At 40.5% G+C, this 27,757-nt stretch overlaps 1 protein-coding gene and 1 non-coding gene across 2 annotated transcripts in view; one reads left to right on the top strand and one right to left on the bottom strand.

The window, feature by feature from the left end:
• The window catches only part of LOC101330790 (uncharacterized), a 41,260-nt gene that overhangs the window by 5,480 nt on the left and 8,023 nt on the right, over window positions 1-27,757 (top strand). The gene's annotated exons all lie outside the window — the stretch shown is intronic.
• Window positions 7,574-12,909, bottom strand: ZNF830 (zinc finger protein 830). Its single transcript, XM_073798096.1, has one exon. It carries the CDS (start codon window positions 12,883-12,885, stop codon window positions 11,743-11,745), a length of 1,143 nt encoding a protein of 380 aa, XP_073654197.1. The 5' UTR covers window positions 12,886-12,909; the 3' UTR covers window positions 7,574-11,742.

Genomic DNA, 27,757 nt, shown 5'->3' with positions numbered 1-27,757 from the left:
TTTGTGCCCTCCACGGGACTGATGACCGCTGGTTTTCCAGCTCTGGTGTGCAGCAGAGGTTGAAAACTGGGTTGAACGCTCCTCTCTTGTTCCTCGTGCCATTTCCTTTATACCAGGAGAGCCCCAAGCCCTCTTCTCTCCTTTTCTGGGAGGTTCTACTTCCTACTGAAGCCTTCTGACCAACAGCCCACTATAGTTTCCCTCTCCTGCCTTCAGCTCCTGTCTCGGTCTTGGTGATTGTAAAGGAAAAAACTCTACTGTTTCCGTTTACATTATACACAATACTCTCTGAATATTACTTAACTCTGACACCAGACATATGGGTTTTCCAAACACCAAGCAATTCTGTGACACCAGCTGGGTGTCCTGCCATTTAATTCAATTCTGACGCTATCTACCTGGAGCTAGTGTCAGACCCCATCGGTTAAGTGCTCAGTCCAATGAGACTGCCCCCTCCCACCACTTCGGATGCCAGTCACAAATCCAGGTTGTTATCTGCGCTTCTGACTGACTGTAGATCAGAATTTCCCACCACCCCATCCTCAGGTTTCAATTAATTTGCTAGAGCAGCTGATAGAACTCAGGAAAACAATTCACTTACTGGATTCCTGGTTTATCATGAAAGAATATAACTCAGGAACAGACAGAAGAGATACATAGGGCAAGGTATGTGGGAAGGGGTGCAGAGCTTCCATGCTCTCTGGGCACACCACCCTCCAAGCACCTCCCTGTGTTCCCCAGCCTGAAAGCTCTCTAATGCCATCCTTTTTTGTTTGTTTTTGGTTTTTTTTTGGTACGCGGGCCTCTCACCGCTGCGGCCTCTCCCGTTGCGGAGCACAGGCCCCGGACGCGCAGGCCCCGGACGCGCAGGCCCAGTGGCCACGGCTCACGGGCTCAGCCGCTCCGCGGCACGCGGGATCTTCCCGGACCGGGGCACGAACCCGTGTCCCCTGCATCGGCAGGCGGACTCTCAACCACTGCACCACCAGGGAAGCCCCCCTCTTTGGTTTTGATAGAGGCTTCATCACATAGGCATGATCGATTAAATCATGGTCCATTGATGATTGAACTCAGTCTCCAGTTCCCTCCCCTCCCTGGAGGTCTGGAGGTGAGGCTGAAAGTTCTAACCCTCTAATCAGTGGTTGGTTTCCCTTGTAAACAGCACCCATTCTTAGCGGCTTTCCGAAAATTACCTCATTAACATAAACTCAGGTGTGGTTGAAAGGGGCTTGTTTTGAATAACAAATGACGCCATTATCACTCTTCTGTCTCTAATCACTTAGTAAATTCCAAGGGTTTTAGGAGCTCTGTGCCAGAAACGGGGACAAAGGCCAAAATATATATTTCTTATTATAAATCACAATATCACAGTGACAGAGGTGAGAGGGTTCTTAGGGAATACCCAGACAACACAATACCCAGAGAAGGCTGGAGGAGTAAACTGACTAGGTAGATACCACATAGCTAGTAAGTGGGAGAAATCTGACCCTAGACTTTTGATCAAGGTCCTACCCAATTTTTCTTTTTTTTTTAATTTTTATTGGAGTTTAGTTGATTTAAAATGTTGTGTTAGTTTCTGCTGTATAGCAAAGTGAACGAATCATACATATATTATACATATATCCACTCTTTTTTAGATTCTTTTCCCATATAGGCCATTACAGAATATTGAGTAGAGTTCCGTGTGCTATACAGTAGGTCTTTATTAGTTATCTATTTTATATATATAGTAGTGTGTATATGTCAATCCCAATCTCCCAATTTATCCCTCCCCTCGCCCCTATTGGTAACCATAAATTATGTTTTTAAATTGGAGTATAATTGCTTTAAAATGTTGTGTTAGTTTCTGCTGTAGAACAGAGAATCAGCTATATGTATACATATATCCCCTCCCTGTTGAGCCTCCCTCCCCTCTCCCCATCCCACCCCTCTAGGTCATCACAGAGCACTGAGCTGATCTCCCTGTGCCATATACAGCATCTTCCCACTAGCTACCTATTTTACACATGGTAGTGTATATATGTCCATGCTACTCTCTCAATTTGTCCCGCCCTCCCCTTCCCCCCCGCCCCCCCCACCGTGTCCACAGGTCTGCTCTCTATGTCTACATCTCTTTTCCTGCCCTGCAAATAGGTTCATCTGTACCATTTTTCTAGATGCCATATATATGCATTAATATATATTTATTTTTCTTTCGGACTTCACTCTGTATGACAGACTCTAGGTTCATTCACATCACTACAAATGCATAAGTTTGTTTTTTACATCTGTCATTTGTACCATTTATTTATTTTTATTTTTTTAAACCCCACATTTATTTATTTATTTTTGGCTGTGTTGGGTCTTTGTTTCTGTGCGAGGGCTTTCTCTAGTTGTGGCAAGTGGGGGCCACTCTTCATCGCGGTGCACGGGCCTCTCACTATCGCAGCCTTTCTTGTTGCGGAGCACAGGCTCCAAGCGCGCAGGCTCAGTAGTTGTGGCTCACGGGCCTAGTTGCTCCGTGGCATGTAGGATCTTCCCAGACCCCACGGGCTCGAACCCGTGTCCCCTGCATTAGCAGGCAGATTCTCAACCATTGTGCCACCAGGGAAGCCCCCCATTTATTTATTTTTAAAATTTATTAATTCATTTATTTTTGGCTGCGTTGTGTCTTCGCTGCTGTGTGCGGGCTTTCTCTAGTTGTGGCGAGTGGGGGCTACTCTTCGTTGTGGTGCGCGGGCTTCTCATTGCAGTGGCTTCTCTTGTTGCGGAGCACGGGCTCTAGGCGTGCGGGCTTCAGTAGTTGTGGCACGTGGGCTCAGTAGTTGTGGTGCACGGGCTTAGTTGTCTGCAGCATGTGGGATCTTCCTGGACCAGGGCTTGAACCCGTGTCCCCTGCGTTGGCAGGCACATTCTTAACCACTGCGCCACCAGAGAAGTCCCATGTACATTTTTTTTAGATTCCACAATAACTGCTGGATTTCTTATACTGTTTACAATAAAACCAGATTGCAGTTTTCTTGAAGGTAAGGGCCATGTGTTCAGTTATTCAACTAATCCTTTCAGTAGTCCCAGAAAATAGAAACTGTTATTCCCCCTGTTTTGTAGTTGGGGAAAGTAAGGGTGAAGTAACTTAATCCAAGGTCACTTGGTTAAAAAGTGGTGGACCACTGGGAATGGTGTATCTGTTGTTTCCCAGTTGGAATATCTGGGAACTGAAGTCATCCTTCTTGCTCTGACCAGAGACCACTAAGGAGTAAAACTTATTGCTGGTGAAATGGGGTTAAGGCAGGGCGGTGTGGAGAGAATGTGATAACAAACTTCAAAATATTTGATTTCCCAGCCCAGCCAAGGTCTTTGAACAGCACCAAGTTCCCTTAACCTCGATGGTAAACTTCCCTAATCTCAATTCTTGCTATTTTCGGGGATCCTCTCCCATTTCCCATATTTCATTATTAAATAGAGAACATTGGACTGGGAATCAAGTTACACCTACTCTTACTTCAGCAATTAACTTGCTGAGTGACCTTGGACAAATCATTTTACATCTAAAATGGAGGTGACAATAGTTGGGGGGTGTTGAGACTTGAAGAAAACTGATCTGAAGGTTGGTGAGTAAATAATACTCTCACTATGCAAATATAAGGCAATGTTAAATAATAATGATGCAGGGTAATAGTAGGGACTTTGTGGGAAAGTTCCTTCACTTCTGAGCATCAGTTTCACATCTGTAAAATGAAGATAGTATATACCGTACAGGGTTGTTGGAAGGATTAGAGATGGGTATGTCAAGCCCTAGCAAAATGCCAGACACATGGTAGGAATCCAGTGAATGGTAACTACTATTAATAATAACCTGACAACCTGGTTTGATACTCTCTTATAACCACATTTGGCAGGACAACAAGCAAACAATACTTACACACAATGAAAACAATAACCACCACCACTAACCACCCAACCAGCATGGTCCTTTGAACTCCCCTAAAGGTGACTGCTGGCTCCCCAGTGTGTTTGAAGCCCCCCAAATGCTGTAGCAAAATGGAGGTGGAGCCAGGTGGAACTCCATTCCTCCTCTGAGACTGGGAGTGCTTTCAACGAAGGATGATGGCTGAGTGCAAAGACTCACTCAGAAATAGCTTTGACTGCCAAGGGACAGGAGTGAGCCGAATGAGACGGTGATGGCAGAGAAGGGGGCTGAGAGCTGAGAGCAGCTGGGAAGCAATGTGTACTTGCTGACTCTTTGATCTTACTCTGCTATTGAATCACTTTATTCCTCCTTTTCTCCACTTGAGAGGCCTCTAGGCAATCAGGGCTCCCCATCAGCTCCCACTGACATATGGACATCCCTCTTGCTTGCTTGGTGCCAGGAAGAATTCGTATTAGCTGCTAAATGCGGAGGTGGCCCATTACACTATAGAGGCTATTGTGTATACCTCCTTGCGCTGCTACTCTCAGCATAGATAAGGGCTTCATGTGCCAGAGAAGAGAGACACAAGGCAGATTTCTTATCCCTTCCTTTAAGCTGCTGAACCGACTTCTGTTTTGGTTCCAATTTCCATGAGTCAGTTTGGTCTTTTGATAACTTTGCCAAGGAACTTGCTGCCTTGTGGGTATTATTCATTCAGTAGATATTTATCGAGCCCTATCATGTGTCTGGCATTATTTTATTTTTTTTGATCCAGGATCCAGTCCAGGATTATGCTTTTTTTTTTTTTTTAAGTATTTATTTATTTGGTTGCGCCGGATCTTAGTTGCGGCTCACAGGCTCCTTAGTTGTGGCATGCAAACTCTTAGTTGTGGCATCCATGTGGGATCTAGTTCCCTGACCAGGGATTGAATCCAGGCCCCCTGCATTGGGAGCGTGGAGTCTTACCCACTGCACCACCAGGGAAGTCCCCCCTGGCATTATTTTAGGTTGTGAACAAGACAGATGAGCTCCCTGCCCTTGTGGAGTTTACATTCTGATGTGGAGACACAAAATTTATGTACCAATAAACAAGCTAACTTAAGATAGTGGTAAGTTTACTGAATTCACAGGAAAAATGTGATATAATGACAGGAGGTGGGGGGATGGCTGTTTATGTAATCTGAGAAAGGGACATTAGGGCTGAGAACTGAATGATGAGACGACTACCATGCTATTTGAGGTCAGGTCCCAAGCAGAGGGAACTGCAAGGCACAGGTCCTGAAATGGCATGCTTGAGGAATAGGAGGCTAGCCGGTGAGACCTGGGACATAGAGAATAAAAGGGGAGAGTGTAGCACATGACGTTAGAAAGTAGTTCACAAAGTGGGGTCCCCTGGATCACATTTAGCTCACATGGTGTTTCTGAGATTTCACTAAAAACATAAATGACCCTGACTTGCAATTTCTCTTGAAAATTAAAAAAACTTGGCCAGGCCAGGCCACTACTCCTGAATGATAACATTTGATTTCAACATACAGCAGTTATGCTCACCTGTCCCCTCCCATCCTCCTTTAATGGAGCTCATGGTCAGCAGTTCATAAATAGTAGATATTTGAATTAGTAACCACAGAGCATCAGGTAGGCTTGATAGGGACTGGATTCTTTTTTTCCCTAAGTGTGATGGAAGCATATAATGAAGGGTTTTAAGTGACAGAGTGACCTGATATACATTTTTAAAAGATAACTGTGATTACTTCGTGGCTGGGATGGGGACAGGCAACAATTAATGCAGAGAATGTTGGTGGTTAGGACCAGTAGAGACAGAAAGAAGTAGACAGATTCTGGGCATATTTTAGAGGTAGAGTTGCCAGGACTTAACTAATGCATTAGATTTGCATAAGAAAAGGGAATGAAGGATGCCTCCCGGGAGAAAGGTTAAGGCTGGGGATATAAATCAGGAGTTATCAGTATATGGGTGATATTAATTTTATTAAAAAAATTTTATTGGAGTATAGTTTTTAAAATATTTATTTATTATTTATTTATTTATGCTGCACTGGGTCTTAGTTGCGGCACATGGGATCTTCGTTGAGGCATGCGGACTCCTAGTTGCGGCCTGCATGCAGGATCTAGTTCGCTGACAAGGGATCGAACCCAGGCCCCCTGCATTGGGAGTGTGAAGTCTTACCCACTAGATCACCAGGGAAGTCCCTTATTGGAGTACAGTCGATTCACAATGTTGTGTTAGTTTCTGCTGTACAGCAAAGTGAATCAGTTATACATATACACCTATCCACTCTTTTTTAGATTCTTTTCCCATATAGGTCATTGCAGAGTATTGAGTAGAGTTCCCTGTGCTATATACAGTTAGATAACTTATTAGTTATCTAATTTATAGATAGTAGTGTGTCTTTGTCAATCCCAATCTCCCGATTTATCCCTTCCCCCCCCCGCTCCCCCCCATAAACATGTTTGTTTTCTACATCTGTGGCTCTATTTGTTTTGTAAATAAGTTCATTTGTATTATTTTTTAAGATTCCACATATAAGCGATATCATGATATTTGTCTTTCTATCTGACTTACTTCACTTAGTATGATAATATTTGTCCTTCTCTGTCTGACTTACTTCACTTAGTATGATAATCTCTAGGTCCATTCATTTGCTGCAGTATGGGTGATATTTAAACCCATGGGAATGAATGAGGTCGCTGAGGGAGGAAATGCAGATAGAAAATAGAACACAGGGTTACAGGAATTTTTTTTTCCTGTTCAAATTTAAAGCATCTAAATTCCTCGTATTGTACAGGCTACTAGACTCTCAGTATTAAAAAGCAACCTAAGGGGGGACTTCCCTGGTGGTGCAGAGGTTAAGAATCTGCCTGCCAATGCAGGACACACGGGTTCGAGCCCTGGTCCGGGAAGATCCCACATGCTGCGGAGCAACCAAGCCCGTACTCCACAACTACTGAGCCTGTGCTCTAGAGCCTGCGAGCCACAACTACTGAACCCGCTCACCGAGAGCCCGTGCTCTGCAACAAGAGAAGCCACAGCAGTGAGAAGCCCGTGCGCAGCAACGAAGACCCAACACAGCAAAAAAAAAAAAAAAAAAAAAAGACAACAAACCAACCTAAGGTCATCTATCTGGCCATAATTCCTACCCACATATGTATTGACTCAAATCCCCTAACACAACATCCAGCCAAGTAGCTAGCCAATGGGTGCATCATTAACAGGAAACATACTATTTCCATTAAGACCTTCCATTCATTAGAAGTGGTTTTTCCTCATATCAAACTTTTAGGTAGGTGAGTATATACCTATATATGTATCTGCAAAAAGGAACAGTGTTGAGAGTGAAACGGGACACCATTCATAATTAAGCCAAGACAACTGGGACTATCCTGGGCAAATCGTGCAAGTAAAAGTAACAATACTTTGGCCATCTCTGTCTCCAGATAGTCAACTGAATGACTTTTAAAATCTTTAAAAGGTGAGACGCCACTTGTCTCATGGCAAAATTATTTGGAGTTAAAAGAAATCTCAAAAAAAAAAAAAGAAAAATCATCTGCTCTAATTCCCTCATTCTAAAGATGGAATTAAGGGGCATTAAATTATTAGCCTAAGATCAAGCTAGCAAGTTAGTAGTAGCATGGGGCAGAGTTAGACCAGATTCCACTAGCAGAAACACTTTTATTGCTTTATTTATAAACTTCAGTTTATAAACCCCTTTCACATGCATGTATTATTAGACTCTCACTACACCCTGTGGGGTATCATCATCATTTTATAGTAGAGCAAACTTAAGTTTCAGAGAGGCGGCTTGCCCAAGATCACTAGACATTAAAAAGTAGAGTAGGGGGAACTATATTAAATATCCTGTGATAAACCATAATGGAAAATAATATGAAAAAGTATATAACTGAATCACTTTGCTGTACAGCAGAAATTAACACAATATTGTAAATCAACTATACTTCATTAAAAAAAAAAGTAGAGTGGGAACTTGAACCTGTCTTTTCTCGTGCCAATTCCCTTGTTCTTTCCATTACTCCATACTAATCTAGTGAGTGTTACATTAAAAGTGTTAAGTCTAAGTTATACTCTTTTCCCTGCAATTTTAATTCCATAGCATCTTATTCTGTTCCCTGGTGTGTAAAAAGTAGTCATTACTTCCATCATTAAATGAGATCTATGTGAAAGCATTTTGTAAATTGTAAGGCACTGGACAAATGAACATCTGAAGGCTAGTTATGAGATCAGCAATTTTTTTTTTCCGCCAAGTTAGGGGAACTGTATTTGGGTGAGAGGTAGTATTTACATAATTACTTTTTGTAGTATTTACAATAATTCTAACACATAGGCATACCTCATTTTATTGCACTTCATAGTGCTACATTTGTTTTTACAAACTGAAGGTTTGTGGCAACGCTGTGTTGAGCTACTCTATTGGTGCCATTTTTCCAACAGCATTTGCTCACTTCGTGTCTCTGTCACATTTTGATAATTCTCACAATATTTCAAACTTTCCCCCTATTATCATATTTGTTATGGTCATCTATGATCAGTGATCTTTGATGTTACTACTATGATCACTGAAGGCTCAGATGATGGTAAGCATTTTCTATACAAGAATTTTTAAATTAAGGTATATACTTTTTTCAAGACATAATGCTATTACACACTTAATAGACTAAAATATAGTGTAAACATAAGTTTTTTATGCACTGGGAAACCAAAAAATTTGTGTGGCTTGCTTTATTGCAATATTCACTTTATTGTGGTGGTCTGGAATGGAACCTGCAATATCTTTGAGGTATGCCTGTAAATGTTGGCTGAATTGTGGGGGGCGGGGTTCTCTAAAAACAGAACAAGTGACAGGAAGAAATCCCTGGGACCAGTTCTTACAATTTGGAAACACTGGTGGTACTTGCAGTCTAATGCCGAAACCTATTTCCCACAGCTCTAAGAGGTACAAAGGAGCTCTCTAAGGCATGGAGGAACAAGAAGGATTCAACAGCCTGTGTAGCTATCTACATCAATCTCAGATACAACAAGGATTCACTTGATTTTGATTAGGGACCCATCACTCATGCTCTGGGATACAGAGCATTGGGAGATTTTGAGAGCTTTTGGGTCCTCCTAAAAACCCACTGGGGGTTTATATGCCTGGCATTCCTTAAGCTCATCCTTTAACTGTGTTACAGTAAAGGACTCAACAACCTCAAGGATACTCAACTCTCAGTGAAAGTTCCGACTCCTTAGAGCATGGCATTCAAGGCCCTCCACAACGGTTCGTAACCTACCTTTTCAGTGATAACTCCCACTGTTGTCAGGAATAAACACTCTGCTCCAGTTAAACTGGGCTGCTCACTACCTCCTGATCATGTATTTTTCCACTTGGATACCTTTCTCTTTATTTTTTTGGCTGTGTCGTGCCGCATGTGGGATTTTAGTTCCTCGACCAGGGATCGAACCCATGCCCCCTGCATTGGGAGCGTTGAGTCTTAACCACTGGACCATGAGGGAAGTTCCAGTACCTTTCTCTTTAAACCTGAGATGTCCTTTATGGTAGCCGTTAGTCACATATGGCTAGTGAGTACTTGAAATACGGCCAGTCCAAATTGAGATGTATTAGATACACCCAGATTTCAAAATACATTTCTACAGGAACCCCCAAAATGTAAAATATTTCATTAATAATACTTAAATATTGATTACATATTGAAATTTAATGGAATATTTTGGATATATTGGATTAAATAAAATAAAACTAATGTCACATTCTTTTTACTTTTTCATGTGGCTACTAGACAATTTAATATACGTATGTGGCTTGACTTATATTTTTAATATTCAGTGCTCCTCTAGATCATTAGCCTAGCCTCTTAGGCCCATGTAGAAGTTGGCACACCATTCAAGACCCCCCTTGTACTTTCTCACATCCTGAAATAGTAAGATGATAAACTTATTATTATCAAACTGAAGTTGCTATCACAGATCCACTGGACAGCTCAGGAAAGCAAAGCCTTTCTGCCAAAGGCCGCAGGACAATTAATATGCTCCATAAGTGTTAGATAACTTCTTTTAGGCACCCACACTAGAAAAACCCAACACCCCTGAATTCCATCTATATATCTCCTGTTTTTCTTCACTTCTAGTCAATGTTAGCCCTTCCTGTGAAATTCTTTCAATACTATTACTTTTCTTTCAATACATACCTAATTACAGTCTTAGTTGCCTTGCTTTTAAAATCTAGTTTCCAAGTATTCTCCCACCTTCCTACCCCCTACCCATGTTCATTCCGTTCTATATACTGCAACTGAAATAATCTTCCATAATATTTCTTGCAGATATGACTCTGCTCAAAAACTTCCATTTTGCCCACATTGCCTACAGGAAGAATTCTTTTGTTTAACACTCAAGGCTTTTTTATACCTTATCCCCGGGCTTAAAACCTGGGCTTTAGGGAAACTAGATTGAGTTTATGTAAAACACTTAGAACTCTGCCTGGCTTATAAGAAAGTCTTAGGTATTATTATTACTACTCACTTTTATTTGAATGTGCTGTATGCATTTCTATCCCTGGAACACTGCTAATTCCTTTTTCCTATTTGAATACCTCTATCTCCAAAGGGAGAAGGACTGATTTAAACTATTGATGATCAGCACAGGCTAATTGTTACCGCCAGAGAAACAACTTATACCTCCTTCCTACAACTGATAGACCCTGTTAACTCTGACCCCTAATTTATAATATGTAACAATAAAATTTAAGATTAGATGGGATATAAATAAAAGGTAGCATTTCTTTTATGCAGTAGACAGTAAACTTACGGAATGTGTCATTTAAAGAAAAAACAAAGCCTGGAAAATTATAAATAGGTTCTGGATTTAGGGCAGTGGTGCTCCAATTTTGGCCTTACTAGAATAACCTGGGAAGCTTTCTTTTTTTGGCCGTGCCTCGCGGCTTGCGGGAATCTTAGTTCGACCAGGTGTAGAACCCGCGCCACCTGCAGTGGAAGCGCGGAGTCCCAACCACTGAACCACCAGGGCATTCCCACAGAATAACCTGGGAAGCCATCAAAACTAATACAGGTGTCTGAGCCTCACTCCAGATTTACTGAATCTGTCCAATGGTAGGGCACAAGCACATGAATTTTTTAAAAAGCTTCCTAGATGATCCACATACACTTTTGAAAAATCTTTGTATGAGATCTTCCTGTGCACCCACCTCCGAGAATCACTGGTTTAATCAAGAGAAACTTTGGATTAAGGAGGTTGGTCATACTTGGCATATATTTTTCACCATACTCTCCTGGAACACGGTTTTGAAACAGAGATCTGATTAGCCCTGAATGACTTATATGAGTAGTGTTCTTAAAAACAACAACAAAACAACCCCCCTCCCGGCGACAACCCTCTTTAGTTTGATTTAGGAGTCAGAAAAGAAAAAGCCATATACATTCTAAATGCCACACTTGGTTTTCATCTAAAAGCTTGTCTGTTGGTCTGACTTCTATTAACTTATAACTTTCAAAACATAATTTTTAAGTAAATATATATTTAATATGTACAATATTTACAGCTTACAGCTTTTACAACCCAAACTTTGGATCTATAAGTGTGTGAAAAAGTGGGCATTTGAGTGTAATACTTCGAAAACTTCAAAAACACCTTTACCTCAAAAATATTTTACACCAATTTTCCAAAGCGGTATCTTCACAGGCTCATTGTATCTCGACAACCCAGTCAAGTTACCAAATCTCTAGGCATGGAGTAAACGATATCGTATTGAGAGGTGGAACTTTTTATACAGTCGTAGAGGATGTAGAACTCTTGGGTCTTTGAAACCCTATAACAAAGTTCCTTTCACCCTCCAATCCTGAGACAACAAATCCTGTAGTTCTACCTCATCATCGCTGTCAACATTCTCCTCTTCCTTTTTCTGCAGTTCTTTTATGGTCAGAACCTCTTTAAGCTTATTTTTTATCTCATCCTGGCGATTCCGCAGCTTTTCCACCCGACGGTAACACTCTATCTGCTCATCGATCTCCCCAATCTGCCGGTCCAAGCGTCCCTCCTCATCCTCTTCGGCAACTATGGCTTCGGAAATAGTGTTGACCTGTCTCATGGCTTTTTGAAATTCGTCCCATTCTTTGTCCATCTGATCCTTTGGGGCATCAACCTTTCGTACCCTCGCATCTATCTCAGGGTCGTCAAAAAACCCTTCCGGTAATGCTTCCGCGGTGTTTTCTCTCCTTTCCACCACTTTTTCATGTATTTCTGCTTTCTCAATTGACCCTGAATGAGGAATTAAAGGGGCCTTGGGAGGATTTGTGTCCGAGAAATCGCTTGGCAGCCTACTACCGGTTGCCTCCCGCGCGGAGGAAAGTGAGTGTTCCTTGCCCTGTGCGTTGGCCGGATGCTTACAGACATCCCCTCTTTTCCCTTCTCCTCCTCCTCCCTCCTCTTTCTCCTCCTCCTCTTCCTCATCTTCATAATCAGGGAGTAAACCGAGTCCCGAAGCCTTACTGAGGGTCGCCCTAGTGGACTCCTTTCCGGCTTTGTCAAAGTTGGTGGGCAAAGCGGAAGTGGAGGGCTGTACTTGAGACACCAGGGAGGCCTTCGCTCTTTTGGCATCTTGGCTCTCTGCGTCCGGCGCCTTCCTCTTGGCGGACTGAGGCACTGTGCTGGCGGACTGAGGCACTGCGCTGGCGGACGGTCCCTGGGCGGCTTCCTTCGCGCCTTTCAGCTCGGCCACTTTCTCTCGGTGCTGCTTTCCCAGGACGTGAGTCTGCCACAGGAGCTCGCTCTTAACCGGGGTGTTACACAGGGCACAACTCAGCTGCCCCAAGCGGTTGTACTTCGCGAATGGAGATTCTATCCGTTTACGGTTGGTGCTCAGACGCTGCTTCTCCTTCATCAACCGCCGCAGTTCGTCCTGATTAACCACTCGTTTCCCCGCCTCAGGCCGAGCGGAGGCAGAAGACGCCATCTTTGCGACCCGACCCGAGGCGATTCTGGCTTCCGTCCCGCCGACGCCTGATGACGTTACTTCCTGTCCGGGCGCGGATTGGCTGAGGCTCAGGAGCGTGAGCCGTAGCGCCAGGATTTCCCTCAGAATAGCAGCTGAGGCCGCCTTACGGGGCGGGGACTCTTCCTACCGTCTGGCCAGGGCTGAGGTAAAAGGTATAAACTCCAAGGCTGAGGTGGCGCAGGCCCAGGCGGCCTTGGCAGTCAATATATGCGCCGCCCGAGGGCTGCAGGATGTGCTGCGGACCAACTTGGGTCCTAAGGGAACCATGAAAATGTGAGACGGCGGTTGGAGCGGCGGTTAGGGCGTCGGGGTTTGTTGGGTGTCCGGGCGCGCTGTGAGGCAGACGTTCCACAAAGAGTTGGGAGCGATGTGGACGCACTTGTGGGCCTGCTTTCCCTCGTTCTCATTCCTGCCCTGAGCTCATTTCTAGTCTGGTGGGAGAGGAGGAGAAATGCTACCCGAAAAAAGGGCTCACTGTGACTCCTCCCTGCCCTCCAACTTCTCGGTAAGGTTCATATGCAAGTAGAAAGTCAGTTCATTTAGTGTCATATATGAAACATAAACCATCTAGCTCCCCTGCTGTTGAAGAGTTTGGGTTTTGCTGGGCAGTGTGTTGTGGAGACGGCACGGGCTTTGGAACCTGGCAGGCTTGGGTTCAAATTCAAGGACCGCTTTAGCTATGCGTCCCTAGGCTAGTTGAACGCTCTTTCAGCATATATTTACTAAGGACTATTATTTTCTTTAGAAGAGAGGGAAGGAGACTAGTGAGGGCAAAGAGGTGTAAGAGGAGAGAGATACAGTCTCAGAGGAATGAGCAAAGTAATTAATATTAACAGTAAAAGAGGGCACTGAGTATGTACTGACTGGGATGCTGGGAACACAGAGATGACTAAGATACAGTTTCTATTCTTAAGGAGTTCTGGTAGAGATGAATGTGCTAATTATATATATACCATTATACTGAGGAAAGGGACTAATAACTCATGGCAGAAGGGAGAAGGGAAAGCTTCTCAATAACAGAGGATTTTTCATCAGTCTTGAAAAATGAATCAGAGTTCTCCAGTTGGAGAAGGGAGTAAAGGACTTCTAGATAGGGTAACTTCAGGAACAAGAGAAGCTCAATGGTGTAAATCCAACAGAAACAAAAGCAAACATGATGTAGTAAGGGAACCCCAAGGTTTGCCCACAAGATCTCATTTGATAGAAGAGGTAGAAGAAATAGACATTACCCAGATTGGGAAAGGTAACTTACGTCATTGCTATATAGTTTGGATATTATCATGAAGGTGATGGAGAACATGAAAATCATGGAAGGATTTTTGGTGAGGGAACTGAGTGAATCACATTGCCTTTTAGAAAGATAAATGCAGTGTGGAGGGTAAATTCAAATTCAGACATATCAAGATGCTAAGTAGTCCAGACTAGAGATGATGATGACAGTGGAGATGGAGAGGAGTGGGTAGATTTAAGAGACATTTAGGTTGTAGAATTGACAGAACTTGATCTAATAAACATGAGGGGTGAGGGAAAACATTAGTTGAGTGAATGAATGGTAACATTTCACAAAAAAAGAAACCTGCAGAAAGTTCACAAATTTGTGGTTTGTAGACTTCCAAGTACTCTTCCAGGTACCAAGCCACTGTTCATAACTCATGGACTGCTCTTGTCCTTAAACTTGTAAATGTGCTGTTTGGAATGAAATCACCATAGCAGTCCATCTGGGGAGAAGTGATTCTGTGGTAGTTACTGTGGTATCCCCCATGGTATAATGGAAGTTTTCCACACCCAGTTACTTATATTAAGGATAGTGGAGTGGCTAACACTGGGAGTGTCTTGTTTGGCTCTTGCTGTATGAAGTTTATAACCACTGTTTTCTGAACAGGCTTGTTTCTGGTGCAGGAGACATGAAACTCACCAAAGATGGCAATGTACTGCTCCATGAGATGGTGAGCTGATGTTGCTGACTTAATAAACCTTAATTAGCCTTAGCTGAGAACATAGTACAATTTGTATATCCTTAAACCAAGGCCGTCAGCTAAATACTGCAGTCATGAGATATGCTTGTTTGTTTAAACCTTAGGAAAAAAAAAAGTCTATTGGCTGTTTTCAGATCTTTGTGTAGTGCAAATAATAACTTAGGGATACTTCCAAATTAGTTACATTTTTTAAAGTCAATGCACTTACGTTCTTTGTAATCATGGGAAAAAAATCCTTTGCAAGTTTAGTACATACATTCATCTTCAAGATTGAAGGATTTAATCTTATTTTGGAAATGTCATTGCATTCGAAGCAGAGACTCTTTTATAAAATGTTCAAACCTCATTAGTTCTCAGGTTTTAACTTTTCGTTTTGACATTTATTATGTATGATAATATAAAACTTGTGAACTTATAGAATGAAGCTTATTTCATTTCTTAATTTTACTGTTGACCCTTAGGTTATCTTGTTTTTGGTGGACTATTTCTTTATCTCATTCTCTCTCTTTTTTAATCTTTTGCTTGCTTTTTTCAACAAATTCAACACCCAACAGCTTCCTTGATAGCAAAAGTAGCAACAGCCCAGGATGACATTACAGGAGATGGTACTACTTCAAATGTCCTAATTATCGGAGAGTTACTAAAACAAGCTGATCTTTACATTTCTGAGGTATTAGAATTTCATAGAACGCACATTCATGTGGTACTTTATTTTGAATAAAAAGTTATTTGTTTTTTTGCTAGTAAAATGGTTTAATTTTAGAGGGAAAAAGTTAATTTTCATCAAGATGTTTTTGGACAATTATAAATGGAAATAATAATGAAATTTTTAGTTAAAATAATGCCTTTTATTGAAATTATATACCTTTTTAAAAAATGAAATATTTGAAATATATATAAAAGTTAAAAAATTAGCCATGTACCCATGACTAATGGCCTAAGAAAGAAAACATCACTGAGAAAGTTGAAACCAAATTATGCACCTTTTAAAAAATAACTAGAGAAAAATTAATGAAGGTTTTCCACATTGTGAATTTACCTACTTTTCTAGTTTTATTTCCCTTTATAAACAGTCTCCTCTAGCCAGACTCCGTCATTCACTGGCCTCTGAAATCATTACATACATTTCTACCTCCATGCTTTTGTTCAATTTGTAGTGTTTTCTTTGCGTTACTTATCTGTCTTTTCTAATTAAGCAGTTGGAGTTTTGCTCTTTCAAGGACCATTTTAGCAAAGCATAACCTGTCCTTTCGAAGTGCTAAAAGGATCACTTTGTGTTTCATTTAGTATTGGGATCTGTCTATTAATTCAGTACCTGCAACTTATCTCAAGATGCTTTTAGCTGTAAGCAGTGGAAACTTGACTAAAAGTCACTTAAACAACAAAAAAATTATCTCCCGTAACAGGAAATATAGCAATAAAACAGGCTTCTAGGGTTAGTTGATTAACAAATTCATTCAGTCATCAAGTACCCAGATCCTTTCTGTCTCTTAGCTCTTCCACTTGTAATGCTGTTTCATCATAGGCTTATTCCCATCCTGGATGAAAGACTGTCAGAAGAAATCAGGGCTGCCTCTTCTCCTTACTAACACTCAGCAGGAGAGGGCAAGAGAAAACCATTCACCCAGCCATAGAATAAAAGTCCTTCCTTTATATGATTGGGCCGACATTGGTTTTATTCCATCCCAAACCAGTGACAGTTTTTTGGGAAATTGACTTAATCTAATTAGGATCCGCCCCTTGAGCTAGGGATAGGGTCAGCTTCCTCTGAAGCACTGAGGAAGAGAGATACCTAAACAAAATTAGGGTTGGGCTAGGAAGGAAGAAATTAGGGGAGGGGAGATGCCGACAGACACTGACATAGTTATGAAACTGTGTGACAGTGCAGTGACAGAGCTAGGCACAGGATGGGATAGAAACACTGAGGATGGAGGGGTATCCTAAACTAGCCTGAGGTAGTCAGGAAGCACTTTCTGGAGGAAATAGGCCTGGGCTGAATCTTTAGGATTAGAAGGACTGAGCCTGATGAAAGAGTGAGGGGTGAGGAGTGAACCTGATGAAAGAGTGAGGGGTGTGGAGAATAGCATTCCAGGCAGAAGGAAAAACATGAGCAAAGGCACAGAGAAAAGAAGCAAACTGGTGTGTGTGCAGAGCTACAAGCAGTCTGGTGTTGGTGGAGTTTAAAGTGATGCGGACAGTAGTGAATAGGCATGTAATATACTAACCAAGAAGAATGTTCATACTGACATATGAATGAGTGATATGGTCAGATTGGCATTTTAAATATTTGGGGGACAGTTTTAAGGGAGTCAAGACTGAAGGTTTTCCTAGTAGTCTAGGTGAGAAGTTGTGAGGTCCTAGGCTGAGGAAATGTTTTGAAGATGGTTAATAACACAGGCTCTGGCGTCAGGCCTTTTGGGTTTAAATCCTGGCTCTGGCTCTTATTAGCCTGGTGATCTAAGCCTTTAAGCCTAAATTTCCTCATCTGTGAAACAGGAATGATAAAAACACCCACTTCATAGTGTTGAGAGGACTAAAATAATACATGTAAATCCTTTAGAATAGTGCCTGGTACAAATGCTCAATAAATGTCAACTTTTGAAAGTTATTATAGGACTGACATAAAGGAATGGAGGAAGGGAATAAATTAGAACTAGTTCCAGCTTTCAATAAGTTTATGTATTATTTTTCAGAATAAACAATAGCGTTTTTTCAAAAAAAATTTTGTTATAATGTCAGACCTACAGAAAAGTTGCAAGAATATTCCAAAGAATAACATTTCTCTCTCTTTCATGAATATATATATATATATATATATGGAATGTGTATATATATAGTAATATACATATTTTTTTCTAATGGTATAAGAATAAGTTGCAGACGTGATGATCTAAATATTTCAGTGTATGTTTCTTAAACCAGGGAATTCTCATATATAACCACAGTATAGTGATCGAAACAGGAAATTAGTATTAGCACATTGATAAGTACTTTTATCTAATTTGCAGGTTTTATTCAAATTTCGTCACTTGTCCCATTCAGTTGTCATACCCCTTTAGTCTTCTTTAAGCTGGAATAGTTCTCGAGCCATCTTTTGTGTTTCATGACATTGCTGACATTACTACTTTTAGAGAATAGGCTGTTTTTTTTTTTTAAGAAAGTCCCTCAGTTTGGATGTGTCTGTTTCCTCATTATCAGACTCAGGTTATGAACTTTTGGCAGGAGTGCCATGGAAATGCTGTATTGGTCTTAATGCAGCATATCTGGAGGCACATGGTGTGTGTTTGTCCCGTTCTATGATGTTAACTTTGAACATTTGGTGAAGGTGCTGCCTATCTGTCGTTTTTCTCCAAACAATGCTGGTTCTTTTCCTCTACATTACAGGGAGTCTTCTCTTCTGTGCCCATTCAGAAGAGCACTACACAACAGTGTGTTACAGTTTTCAGACATAAAAAGAACTTTTGTAGTTTTTTTCTACTGTTGTAAATTGTAAACAGTTTTTCTGTAAGTTTGAGATTGTTTGAAATATGAAGCGCTGAAAGATTACAAATTACATACATACACTTATATTTAGTGGCATTGATATAGGTAATTAATTTTTTTGGACATACCTATTAGTAGGAAAGGATAGTTACTTTTACTTTGGATAACTTACTTTATAATTTACAGTTTTATGTTGATGTATTAGGGCCTGCACCCTAGAATAATAGCTGAAGGATTTGAAGTTGCAAAAATAAAGGCACTTGAAGTTTTGGAACAAGTTAAAATTAAAAAAGAGATGAAAAGAGAAATCCTCTTAGATGTGGCTAGAACATCTCTACAAACTAAAGTTCATCCTCAGCTGGCTTATGTGTTAACAGAGGTATGTGGTTAAACTTTTGCAGAATGAGTACAGCCTAACACATGGTGGTATTTTTCTTTTTCCTATAAGATAATCAGCTAGCTATGGCATGTGGTTCTTTTGAACATACAACAAAATATAGAAGACAGATATTTATAGGCTTATTTACAGAGTAGATTTGATTGGTCAGAACAGTACGTGTAATTTTTCAAAAGTGTCATATTAAGCCTTCTTTTAAGTTAACTTGAAAGTTGGGAGGGACTTGGCTGCCTATGGATCACCGCCTGTGGAAGCTGTTGGGGTGATGCACACTGGTCTCCTAAACCTAGAGGTCCATATTTATTATTTATTTATTATTTATATTTAATATAAAATAATAATAATAAATATATTTATATTTATTTATTATTATGTGAGGTTGGGGACGTTGTTTTGGCAGTGTGTCTTGTAGTTAAGGTTACCTTTTTTTTTTTTTTTTTGCGGTACGCAGGCCTCTCACTGTTGTGGCCTCTCGCATTGCAGAGCACAGGCTCCGGACGCGCAGGCTCAGCGGCCATGGCTCACGGGCCCAGCCGCTCGGCGGCGTGTGGGATCCTCCCAGACCGGGGCACAAACCCATATCCCCTGCGTCGGCAGGCGGGCTCTCAACCACTGCGCCACCAGGGAAGCCCAAGGTTACCACTTTAATGAGCATGACTGATCTGATAGATAATATTCACATCTGGGAAGTGTATACTTGTTTACTTCTAAAGGTAGAATATATATATATATAATATCAGGACAAAGTTGGGTATTTTGGGAAGGCTTTTATCAGGTAGCTGTAGTTTGATGATATCATCATTGTTCCTCAGCTTTGCATTTTTTGAAACTTGAGTATATTAGTTTATCAGGAATGATGAGTTCATAACAACCAAATTCACAAGACATTGACATAGAAATCAGAATTCTGTCTTACTAATTTACCTTGAGAAATATAAATACTGAAACACCTGAGTTGTTTCTGGTCAATTCTTACCAATAGGAAAACCTACTTGGGAAATCAGATTAAGATTAAGAAATTAAGACATTTTCTTGCTGAGCAGTCTAAATAAAGACTCTGCTGTGTTTTCTGCTGTTAAAGTACATATATCACGTGGCCCAGAATCTTCAAGCTATCTGATTAGGGCCTCCATTCCCTTTTGGAGTTATAGAAACACTAATGCTCTCATTTTCCAATGGTTTGTCATTATTCCCCATTAGTCATCAAAACCAAAAATCATGTTACCTCAGTAAACTTTTCTAAGATATAGATTTTTTTGCTTCTATTTTATTTGAGGATGATTATACTATAACACTTAATTTCTGTAGTCAGTTATTTTCATATTACTTTCTGAGCTAAGCAATAGGCTGTGTGGTGCTGTGCTTCTCAAATTGCATATCCCTGGGGATATTTAGCAGAATAAATGAGACATGTCTTTCTGGAGTGTCAATTTTACTTTACTATGGAGGAAAAGCATTATTTTCACATTGAAACAAACATGTATAACTAACAGAACACTGTAAATCAACTGTACCCCAATGAAAATTAAAAAACAACAAAAAACAAACATGTATATATTATGGCATGATGTAGAAAAGTTTCATGGTAAAACATAAGACTTAAAAATTTCATGTTGTTAGAGCCAGCAAATTTGAACTCTTTCCTTAGATTTCATTTCCTTCTTTTCCATTAAGGTGTCCTTTGGTGGAAAAGTTTGAGTAGTGTTTGTATAGTAGGCTTGGCAGTTAAAGAGACTTGATTTCTAGTCCTGACTCTGCTACTACCTGTTAGATCTTGTTTTAAGACCATAACTTCTTAAAGTCTCACCTTAGTTTCCTTCTCTGTAAAATAAGGGGATTGGACCTGATAACCTCTGAAGTCCCTGTAGGCTCTAAACTATCCATTGGCACTGGTTATCATTTGTATCCATGACAGAGTGACACTTTCTGACCTTGCCTTGTATTTTGGAGCCTGAAACACTTTATCTGCTTAGTCTGGTGATAGATTACTAGGGCCAGTGGTTTCTTTTAGTAGACCAAATAATTTACTGTTCTCATTCATTTCTCTTCCAGGCTGTGGTGGATTCTGTTTTGGCTATTAGAAGACCGGGTTATCCTATTGATCTCCTCATGGTAGAAATCATGGAGATGAAGCATAAATCAGAAACAGATACAAAGTAAATGATGTAAACTTTAACAGTACATAGATTCTAGAATACTTGGTTATCTTCAGATATTCTTTCACTGATTTCATTAGTTACTTCTATTCATCATCAGTCTATTTATTCAGCATATATTAATTGGATACTTACCAGGAGCCATTCACTGTTTTAGGTGTTAGGAATGAAGAGTAAACAAAACAGAATTTCTTTTTTTAAGAATCTTACATTTCTAGTTGAAAGAGATGGTGGACAAATAATGCTAATAAGTGCTGTGAAGAGGCTAGAGCAGCTGTATATGTGAGCATGTGCATGATTTTAGGGTAGTAAGGGAAGATCATCGTGATGAGAAAGTAAACTAGAGAGCTAAATGGGTCTCTAGTGCTAGCCATGTGCATATCTGGAAGAAGAGTGTTCTAAGCAGAGGGAATAAGGGTGGAAGAAGCCCCGAGGCAGAAGTGTGCTGGGGTGTTCCAGTGTGCCTGGAGCAGAGGAAGAGGAAAAAGTAGTAGAAGGTGAGATCAGAGAGGTAAGACAATTATAACATTGTCTGAGTATGTATGTCCTGAGAGTGAGTAGCACCTTGTTGACTTTGGACTTAACTCATTTTAAACATTCTATTATGGAAAACTCTAACCATATATAAGAGTAGAATAGAATAGTGAATGAACTCCCACATATCTGCCACTCATCTTTATCAATTTTCAGTATATGGCCAGTCTTATATCCCCCGTATATACTCCTCTTTCCTTCCCCCTGCCCAAATCTGGATTATTTTGAAGCCAATTCAGATGTTATATTTCATCTGTAAATACTTTATTTTTAATATATGTGTGTGTGTATGTATAGGTGTCTTTACTTATTTTTAGAAGTTCTTAAATCTGCCTTGTCACTTTTTATGGTTTCCTGTTCCCTCTGCAGGAGGGAACTCTTTTCAAACTTACCTTTCATTTCCTTAAACATATAGTTCAGTTTGATAATTACAATATTTAAAGTTTTGTCTTGTCTACTTCTGGTGTTTATTTTATTTATTTTTAAAATTAATTAATTTATTTTTGGCTGTGTTGGATCTTTGTTGCTGTGTGCAGGCTTTCTCTAGTTGGGGCGAGCGGGGGCTACTCTTCATTGCAGTGCATGGGCTTCTCGTGGTGGCTTCTCTTGTTGTGGAGCACGGGCTCTAGGCACACGGACTCCAGTTGTTGTGGCACACGGGATCAGTAGTTGTGGCTCATGGGCTCTAGAGCACAGGCTCGGTAGTTGGGGCGCACGGGCTTAGTTGCTCTGCGGCATGTGGGATCTTCCCGGGCCAGGGCTCAAACCCGTGTGTCCTGCATTGGCAGGCAGATTCTTAACCACTGTGCCACCAGGGAAGCCCTGCCCAGGGACAACTTTAAACTAAATCCACAGCTTGAGGTTTTTTTTGAATAACCAGTTGTGAATTCTAACTGCAAGTCCATGTGAGGGCTGCTGGTTTGTACCCTGAGTATGTAGCCTTTGAGGTTCTAGTTTAATGTGAAGAGGGTCTTACTGTTTTACTCTCTACTTTGGATGAGGCTTGAGCTTTTTAAATTCTGTCCCCCTCTCATTATGAGGTCAAAATTCAGATTTGTCTGAATTGTCAGATGACTTTAGGGTGAGTGGTTACAGTTATCTACTTACCTCTTGGAGTTCCTGTTTTGTTTTCAGTTTTGGAAAGAAAACTTTTGTAGCTCTTTACTGTTTTATGGCTCTGCAGAGTTTTTAAGGGTTTTTTTTTTTTTTTTTCTTTTTTTGCGATACGAGGGCCTCTCACTGTTGTGGCCTCTCCCGTTGTGGAGCACAGGCTCCGGATGCGCAGGCTTACAGGCCATAGCTTACGGGCCCAGCCGCTCCGCGGCACGTGGGATCTTCCCGGACCGGGGCACGAACCCGTGTCCCCTGCATCGGCAGGTGGACTCTCAACCACTGCGCCACCAGGGAAGCCCTGTTTTGTTTTTAATCCAGCATTTTTAGTTGCTTTTGGTAGTAGGGTTGGTCCAAATTACCTTACCATTGCTGAGGGCAACAAGTACTTGGTTTATATTTCAGAAGGATCTCCGTGGTTGTTGTGTGGGGAGTACACTGCGGAGCAGGGTGGGAGGTGCAAGGACAGAAGCAGGAGACTGGTTAGGAATCTGTTGTAATATAGGTGAGAAAAGAAAAAAGATTTGGATCAGGGTATACTTAGAAAGAAGGAGCAGTAGGATTTGTTGATGTTCCACATAGAATGTGACAGAAACAGATGATTCAAGGATGTCTCTTGGGTTTTTGCATGAGCAGCTGGAAAAGCAGAGATGCCATTTCTTGGGATGGAGAAGACTGGGAAGAGCAGGTTTGGGGAAATAAATCAAGAGTTTAGCTTGGGGAATGTTATGTTTTCGATGCCGATTAGATGTCCATGTGGACATGTTGTGTAAGAATTTGGAGAGGTGTCAGGAGTTCAGGATTGAGGTCTGGACTGGAAATATTTATTTGGGAGTCATCAGTGTGTGGATGACTTAAAGCTATGAGAGTTTTTAATTTATTTTTTAATTTTTTTTGGCTGCGCCGTGCTGCATGTGGGATCTTAGTTCCCTGACCAGGGATTGAACCCGTGCCCCCTGCACTAGGAGCACAGAGTCTTAACCACTGGATTTCCAGGGAAGTCCCTATGAGAGTTAATAAGATCATCTGGGAAGTGATATAGATAGAAGAGGAAGTTTAAAGACTGAGCCCTGAAAACTCCAGTGTTTAGAAATTGGGAAGATAGGGAGGACTGAGCAGAGAAGACTGAAAAGGGGTGGTCAGTGAGGTAGGAGGAAAGCCAAAGGAGAATAGTGTCCCAGAAGGTAAGAGAAGAAAGTGTTTCAAGAAAGAGAGAATAATCTGCTATGTCATATGCAGTTGACAGTTTGATGAGCAAGTTGTGAACTGAGAATTGACCATTAGATTTGGAGAACGTTTAGTTTTTTGGTGGCTTTAATGAAAGCTGATTCAATAAAGGGATGAGTGTGAAAGTCAGATTGAAGGTGGGCTCAAGAGAGAATGGTTAGGGAAGAAGTGAGGATGCAAATGTAGACAATTCAGAGGAGTTTAGCTCTAAAGGGGAGCAGATAAGTGGGGCAGTAGCTAGAAGGGAATATGGGAATGGGGTTGAAGGAGAATTTTTTGTTTTAAAGATGGGCATTACTATGACAAGTTTGTTCCCTGATGAGGATGCTCCTGTAGGCAGGAACAGTTGATGTGAGGGAAGAGGGGACAGTTGCAGGAGCAGAGAGGGGAAATGGGATACAGTACACAAGCAGAGGGGTTAACCTTAGCGAGGAGCATGGGCAATTCATTCCTAGTCATAGGAGATTCAGGTTCAAGTGCAGGTAGATTGGTAGAGGTAGTGATGGGACAGTGTTTTTATTTTCTCAAAGAAGCAAGATCATTTGCTGAGAGTGAGAAGAAGGGGAAGAGTGAAGAAGACTGGAAGAGTGAAGAATATTGAACATATAGTTTGTTTTTTTCTTCCTAAATAAAGTATCTTCACATTCAGTTAGGAGTTGGAGTAATCTAGTTAGATGAAAATTTTGAAAAATTCCCTATAATTATGCTTAACTATTTTAAAAATTATTTCTTTACATGAATGTGTAACAAATATTGGTTATAAAAGATTCATAAGTAGAAATGCATTTCCTAATTGGGTGTAAATGAATTTTTAAAAGTTATAAAAATATTTTCTCTTGAAAGATCACTTGGAAAATAGGAAACCCCCCCCCACCACCCAAGCATAACCCTACTCTTAGTTTCCTTCCATTTTTCCTTTTCAATGCCAAGGTGCTTTTTAAAAATAATTGATTAATTAATTTTTGGCTGCATTGGGTCTTCGTTGCTGTGCGCAAGATTTCTCTAGTTGCGGCGAGTACTCTTTGTTGCAGTGGGCGGGCTTCTCATTGAGGTGGCTTCTCTTGTTGCAGAGCACAGGCTCTAGGTGTGCAGGCTTCAGTAGTTGTGGCATGCAGGCTCAGTAGCTGTGGCTCGTGGGCTCTAGAGCACAGGCTCAGTAGTTGTGGCACACAGGCTTAGTTACTCCACGGCATGTGGGCTCTTCCTGGGCCAGGGATCAAACCCATGTTCCCTGCATTGGCAGGCGTATTTTTAACCACTGCGCCACCAGGGAAGTCCCCCAAGGTGCTTATTTTTTAACAGAATAGTTATAATCGTGCTTCATATGTAATTTGTCATTCTCTGCTTCTTAGCTACCCCGTAAATATTTTTCCATGTTATTACATGGTTTTCATGACTAACACATAGTTGAGTCATTATCTGTTGAACAGTGCCCTATTGTTGGACATTTAGGTTAACAATTTTTAGTTGTTCCATGTAATTATTTTGAACAACTGTTCCTAAGAAACTCATTGTGTGCCTACCTTTCATTACTTGATCAGCTGTGTCACATGTTTGAGCCACATAATTTATCCTTGTTTTTTTTTTTTTTTTTGCTGTACTCAGGCCTCTCACTGTTGTGGCCTCTCCCGTTGCGGAGCACAGGCTCCAGACGCGCAGGCTCAGCAGCCATGGCTCACGGGCCCAGCCACTCCGTGGCACGTGGGATCTTCCCGGACCGGGGCACGAACCCATGTCCCCTGCATCGGCAGGCGGACTCTCAACCACTGCACCATCAGGGAAGCCCTGAAAAGTATACTTTAAAAGGCTGAATTTTATGGTATGTGAATTGTATCTCAAAAAATAGAGTAATAAACTCTATAATAAACAATACCTCAGATTTGTCTGATAAGCAAAAATGTAGATGTGAAATAATGGTAAAATAGAAGCTGAAATGGAAAATTAGAACCTAGGAAAAAAGAATATGAATATAGCAAATGTAATAGTATAATATTTAAACTGCCAGAACATAAAGAGATACAGTTAGCTATATAGGTTTCATTATTGAAAAGGAGAAAACAGAGCAGTTTCTAAATTGAAAAAATATGGGGCTTGATATAAGACCCTCCTTCTTGTAGTCACTTTTGATAAAAGCTAGTAACATTTTTTTCAAGAAGATAAACGTATATGATTCAGGCATGAAGCCGTTGGTAGTTCAACCTGATTCTTAGAATTTAAGATACAAAGAAAAAGGGACTATTTTTTAAATCACTTTAACCTCTTAGTTTTTTAAGAAATAATTTATCAAGGTAAAATTGACATATAATGAACTACTACACACATTTAAAGCCATGAAACTATCCCCTCATTAAAGATAATGAACATATTTATCACCCCAAAAAGTTACCTCATTCCCCCATGGTAATCCTTCCTGCCTCGTCTCACTGTGTCACCCTACCTTCAGGCAACCTTCAGTCAGCTTTCTGTTGCTATAGATTAGTTTGCATTTTCTAGAATCTTATATGAATGGAATAATACAATATGTAGTTTTTTTGTTTGGCTTCTTTTACTCACCATAATTATTTTTAAGTTAATTGATGTTATTAATCAGTAGTTCATTCATTTTATTGCTAGATAGTATTCCATTATATGAATATACTGCAATTTATTTAATCAGATTCACCTATTGATGCACATTTGGTTGTTTACAGTTCTTGGCTATTGCAAATAAAGTTGCAATGAACATTCGTGTACAATTCTTCATATGGATCTATTCTTTCATTTCTCTTGGGTAGATGCTTAGGAATGCAGTACTATGGAAGGTACATGTTTAACTTTTTAGAAGCTGCTGAACTGTTTTGCCATGTACCATTTTACATTCCTACCAGCCATTTATGAACACTCCAGTTGTTCTGCATCCTCACTAACACTGGATATGGTCATTCATGTTAATTTTAGCCATTCTAAAATTTAAAAAACCAAATTGTGACTTTAATTTGGATTTTCTTAATGATCATTGATATTGAGCATCTTTTCACGTGCTTATTTGCTATCTACATATCTTTGGTGAAGTTTCTGTTCAAATCTTTTGCACTTTTTTTTTTTTTTTTTTTGCTGTACTCGGGCCTCTCACTGTTGTGGTCTCTCCCGTTGCGGAGCACAGGCTCCGGACGCGCAGGCTCAGTGGTCATGGCTCACGGGCTCAGCCGCTCCGCGGCATGTGGGATCTTCCCAGACCAGGGCACGAACCCACGTCCCCTGCATCGGCAGGCGGACTCTCAACCACTGCGCCACCAGGGAAGCCCGTGCACTTTTAAAAATTGGGTTGTTTTCTTATTGTTGAGTTTGAGAGTTCTTTGTATATTCTGGATACAAATACCTTTTCAGATGTATGATTTGCAGACATTTTCTGCTACTCTGTAGTTTGTTCTGTTATTCTCATAACAGTGCCTTTCAAAGAGGAATTCTTAATTTCAATGAAGTATAATTTATCAATTTTTTCTTTCATGGATTATGCTTTTGGGTGGTATCTAAAAAAATCTTTACCTAACCCAGGATCACAAAATTTTTCTTTTATGTTTTCTTTTAGAAGTGCTATAGTCTTAGGTTTTATATTTAGGTCTGTGATTCATTTTAAGTTAATTTTTGTATATGCTGCAAAGTATGGATCTAAGTTTGTTTTTTCGTGTATAGGTATCAAATTGTTTCAGCTCTATTTGATGAAAAGACTATCCTTTTACTTAGTTGCCTTTGTATTTTTGTTGAAAATCAGTTAGTTGTCCACATTTGTGTGGTTCTGTTTCTGGGTTCTATATTTCATCAATCTGTTTATCTCAGTGTTAATGTCATTCTACCTTGTTTATAGTAACTTTATAATAAGTCTTGAAATCTGTAGTGTTAATCCTCCCATTTTGTTCTTTTCCAAGTTGTTTTGATTATTTTAAATGTTTTGCATTTCATATCAATTT

This window comes from Tursiops truncatus, chromosome 20 (assembly GCF_011762595.2).
Source record: "Tursiops truncatus isolate mTurTru1 chromosome 20, mTurTru1.mat.Y, whole genome shotgun sequence".
Lineage (NCBI taxonomy): Eukaryota > Metazoa > Chordata > Mammalia > Artiodactyla > Delphinidae > Tursiops > Tursiops truncatus.
The sequence above is the reverse complement of the archived record's forward strand: the minus strand, read 5'-3'. Positions and strand labels throughout refer to the sequence as shown.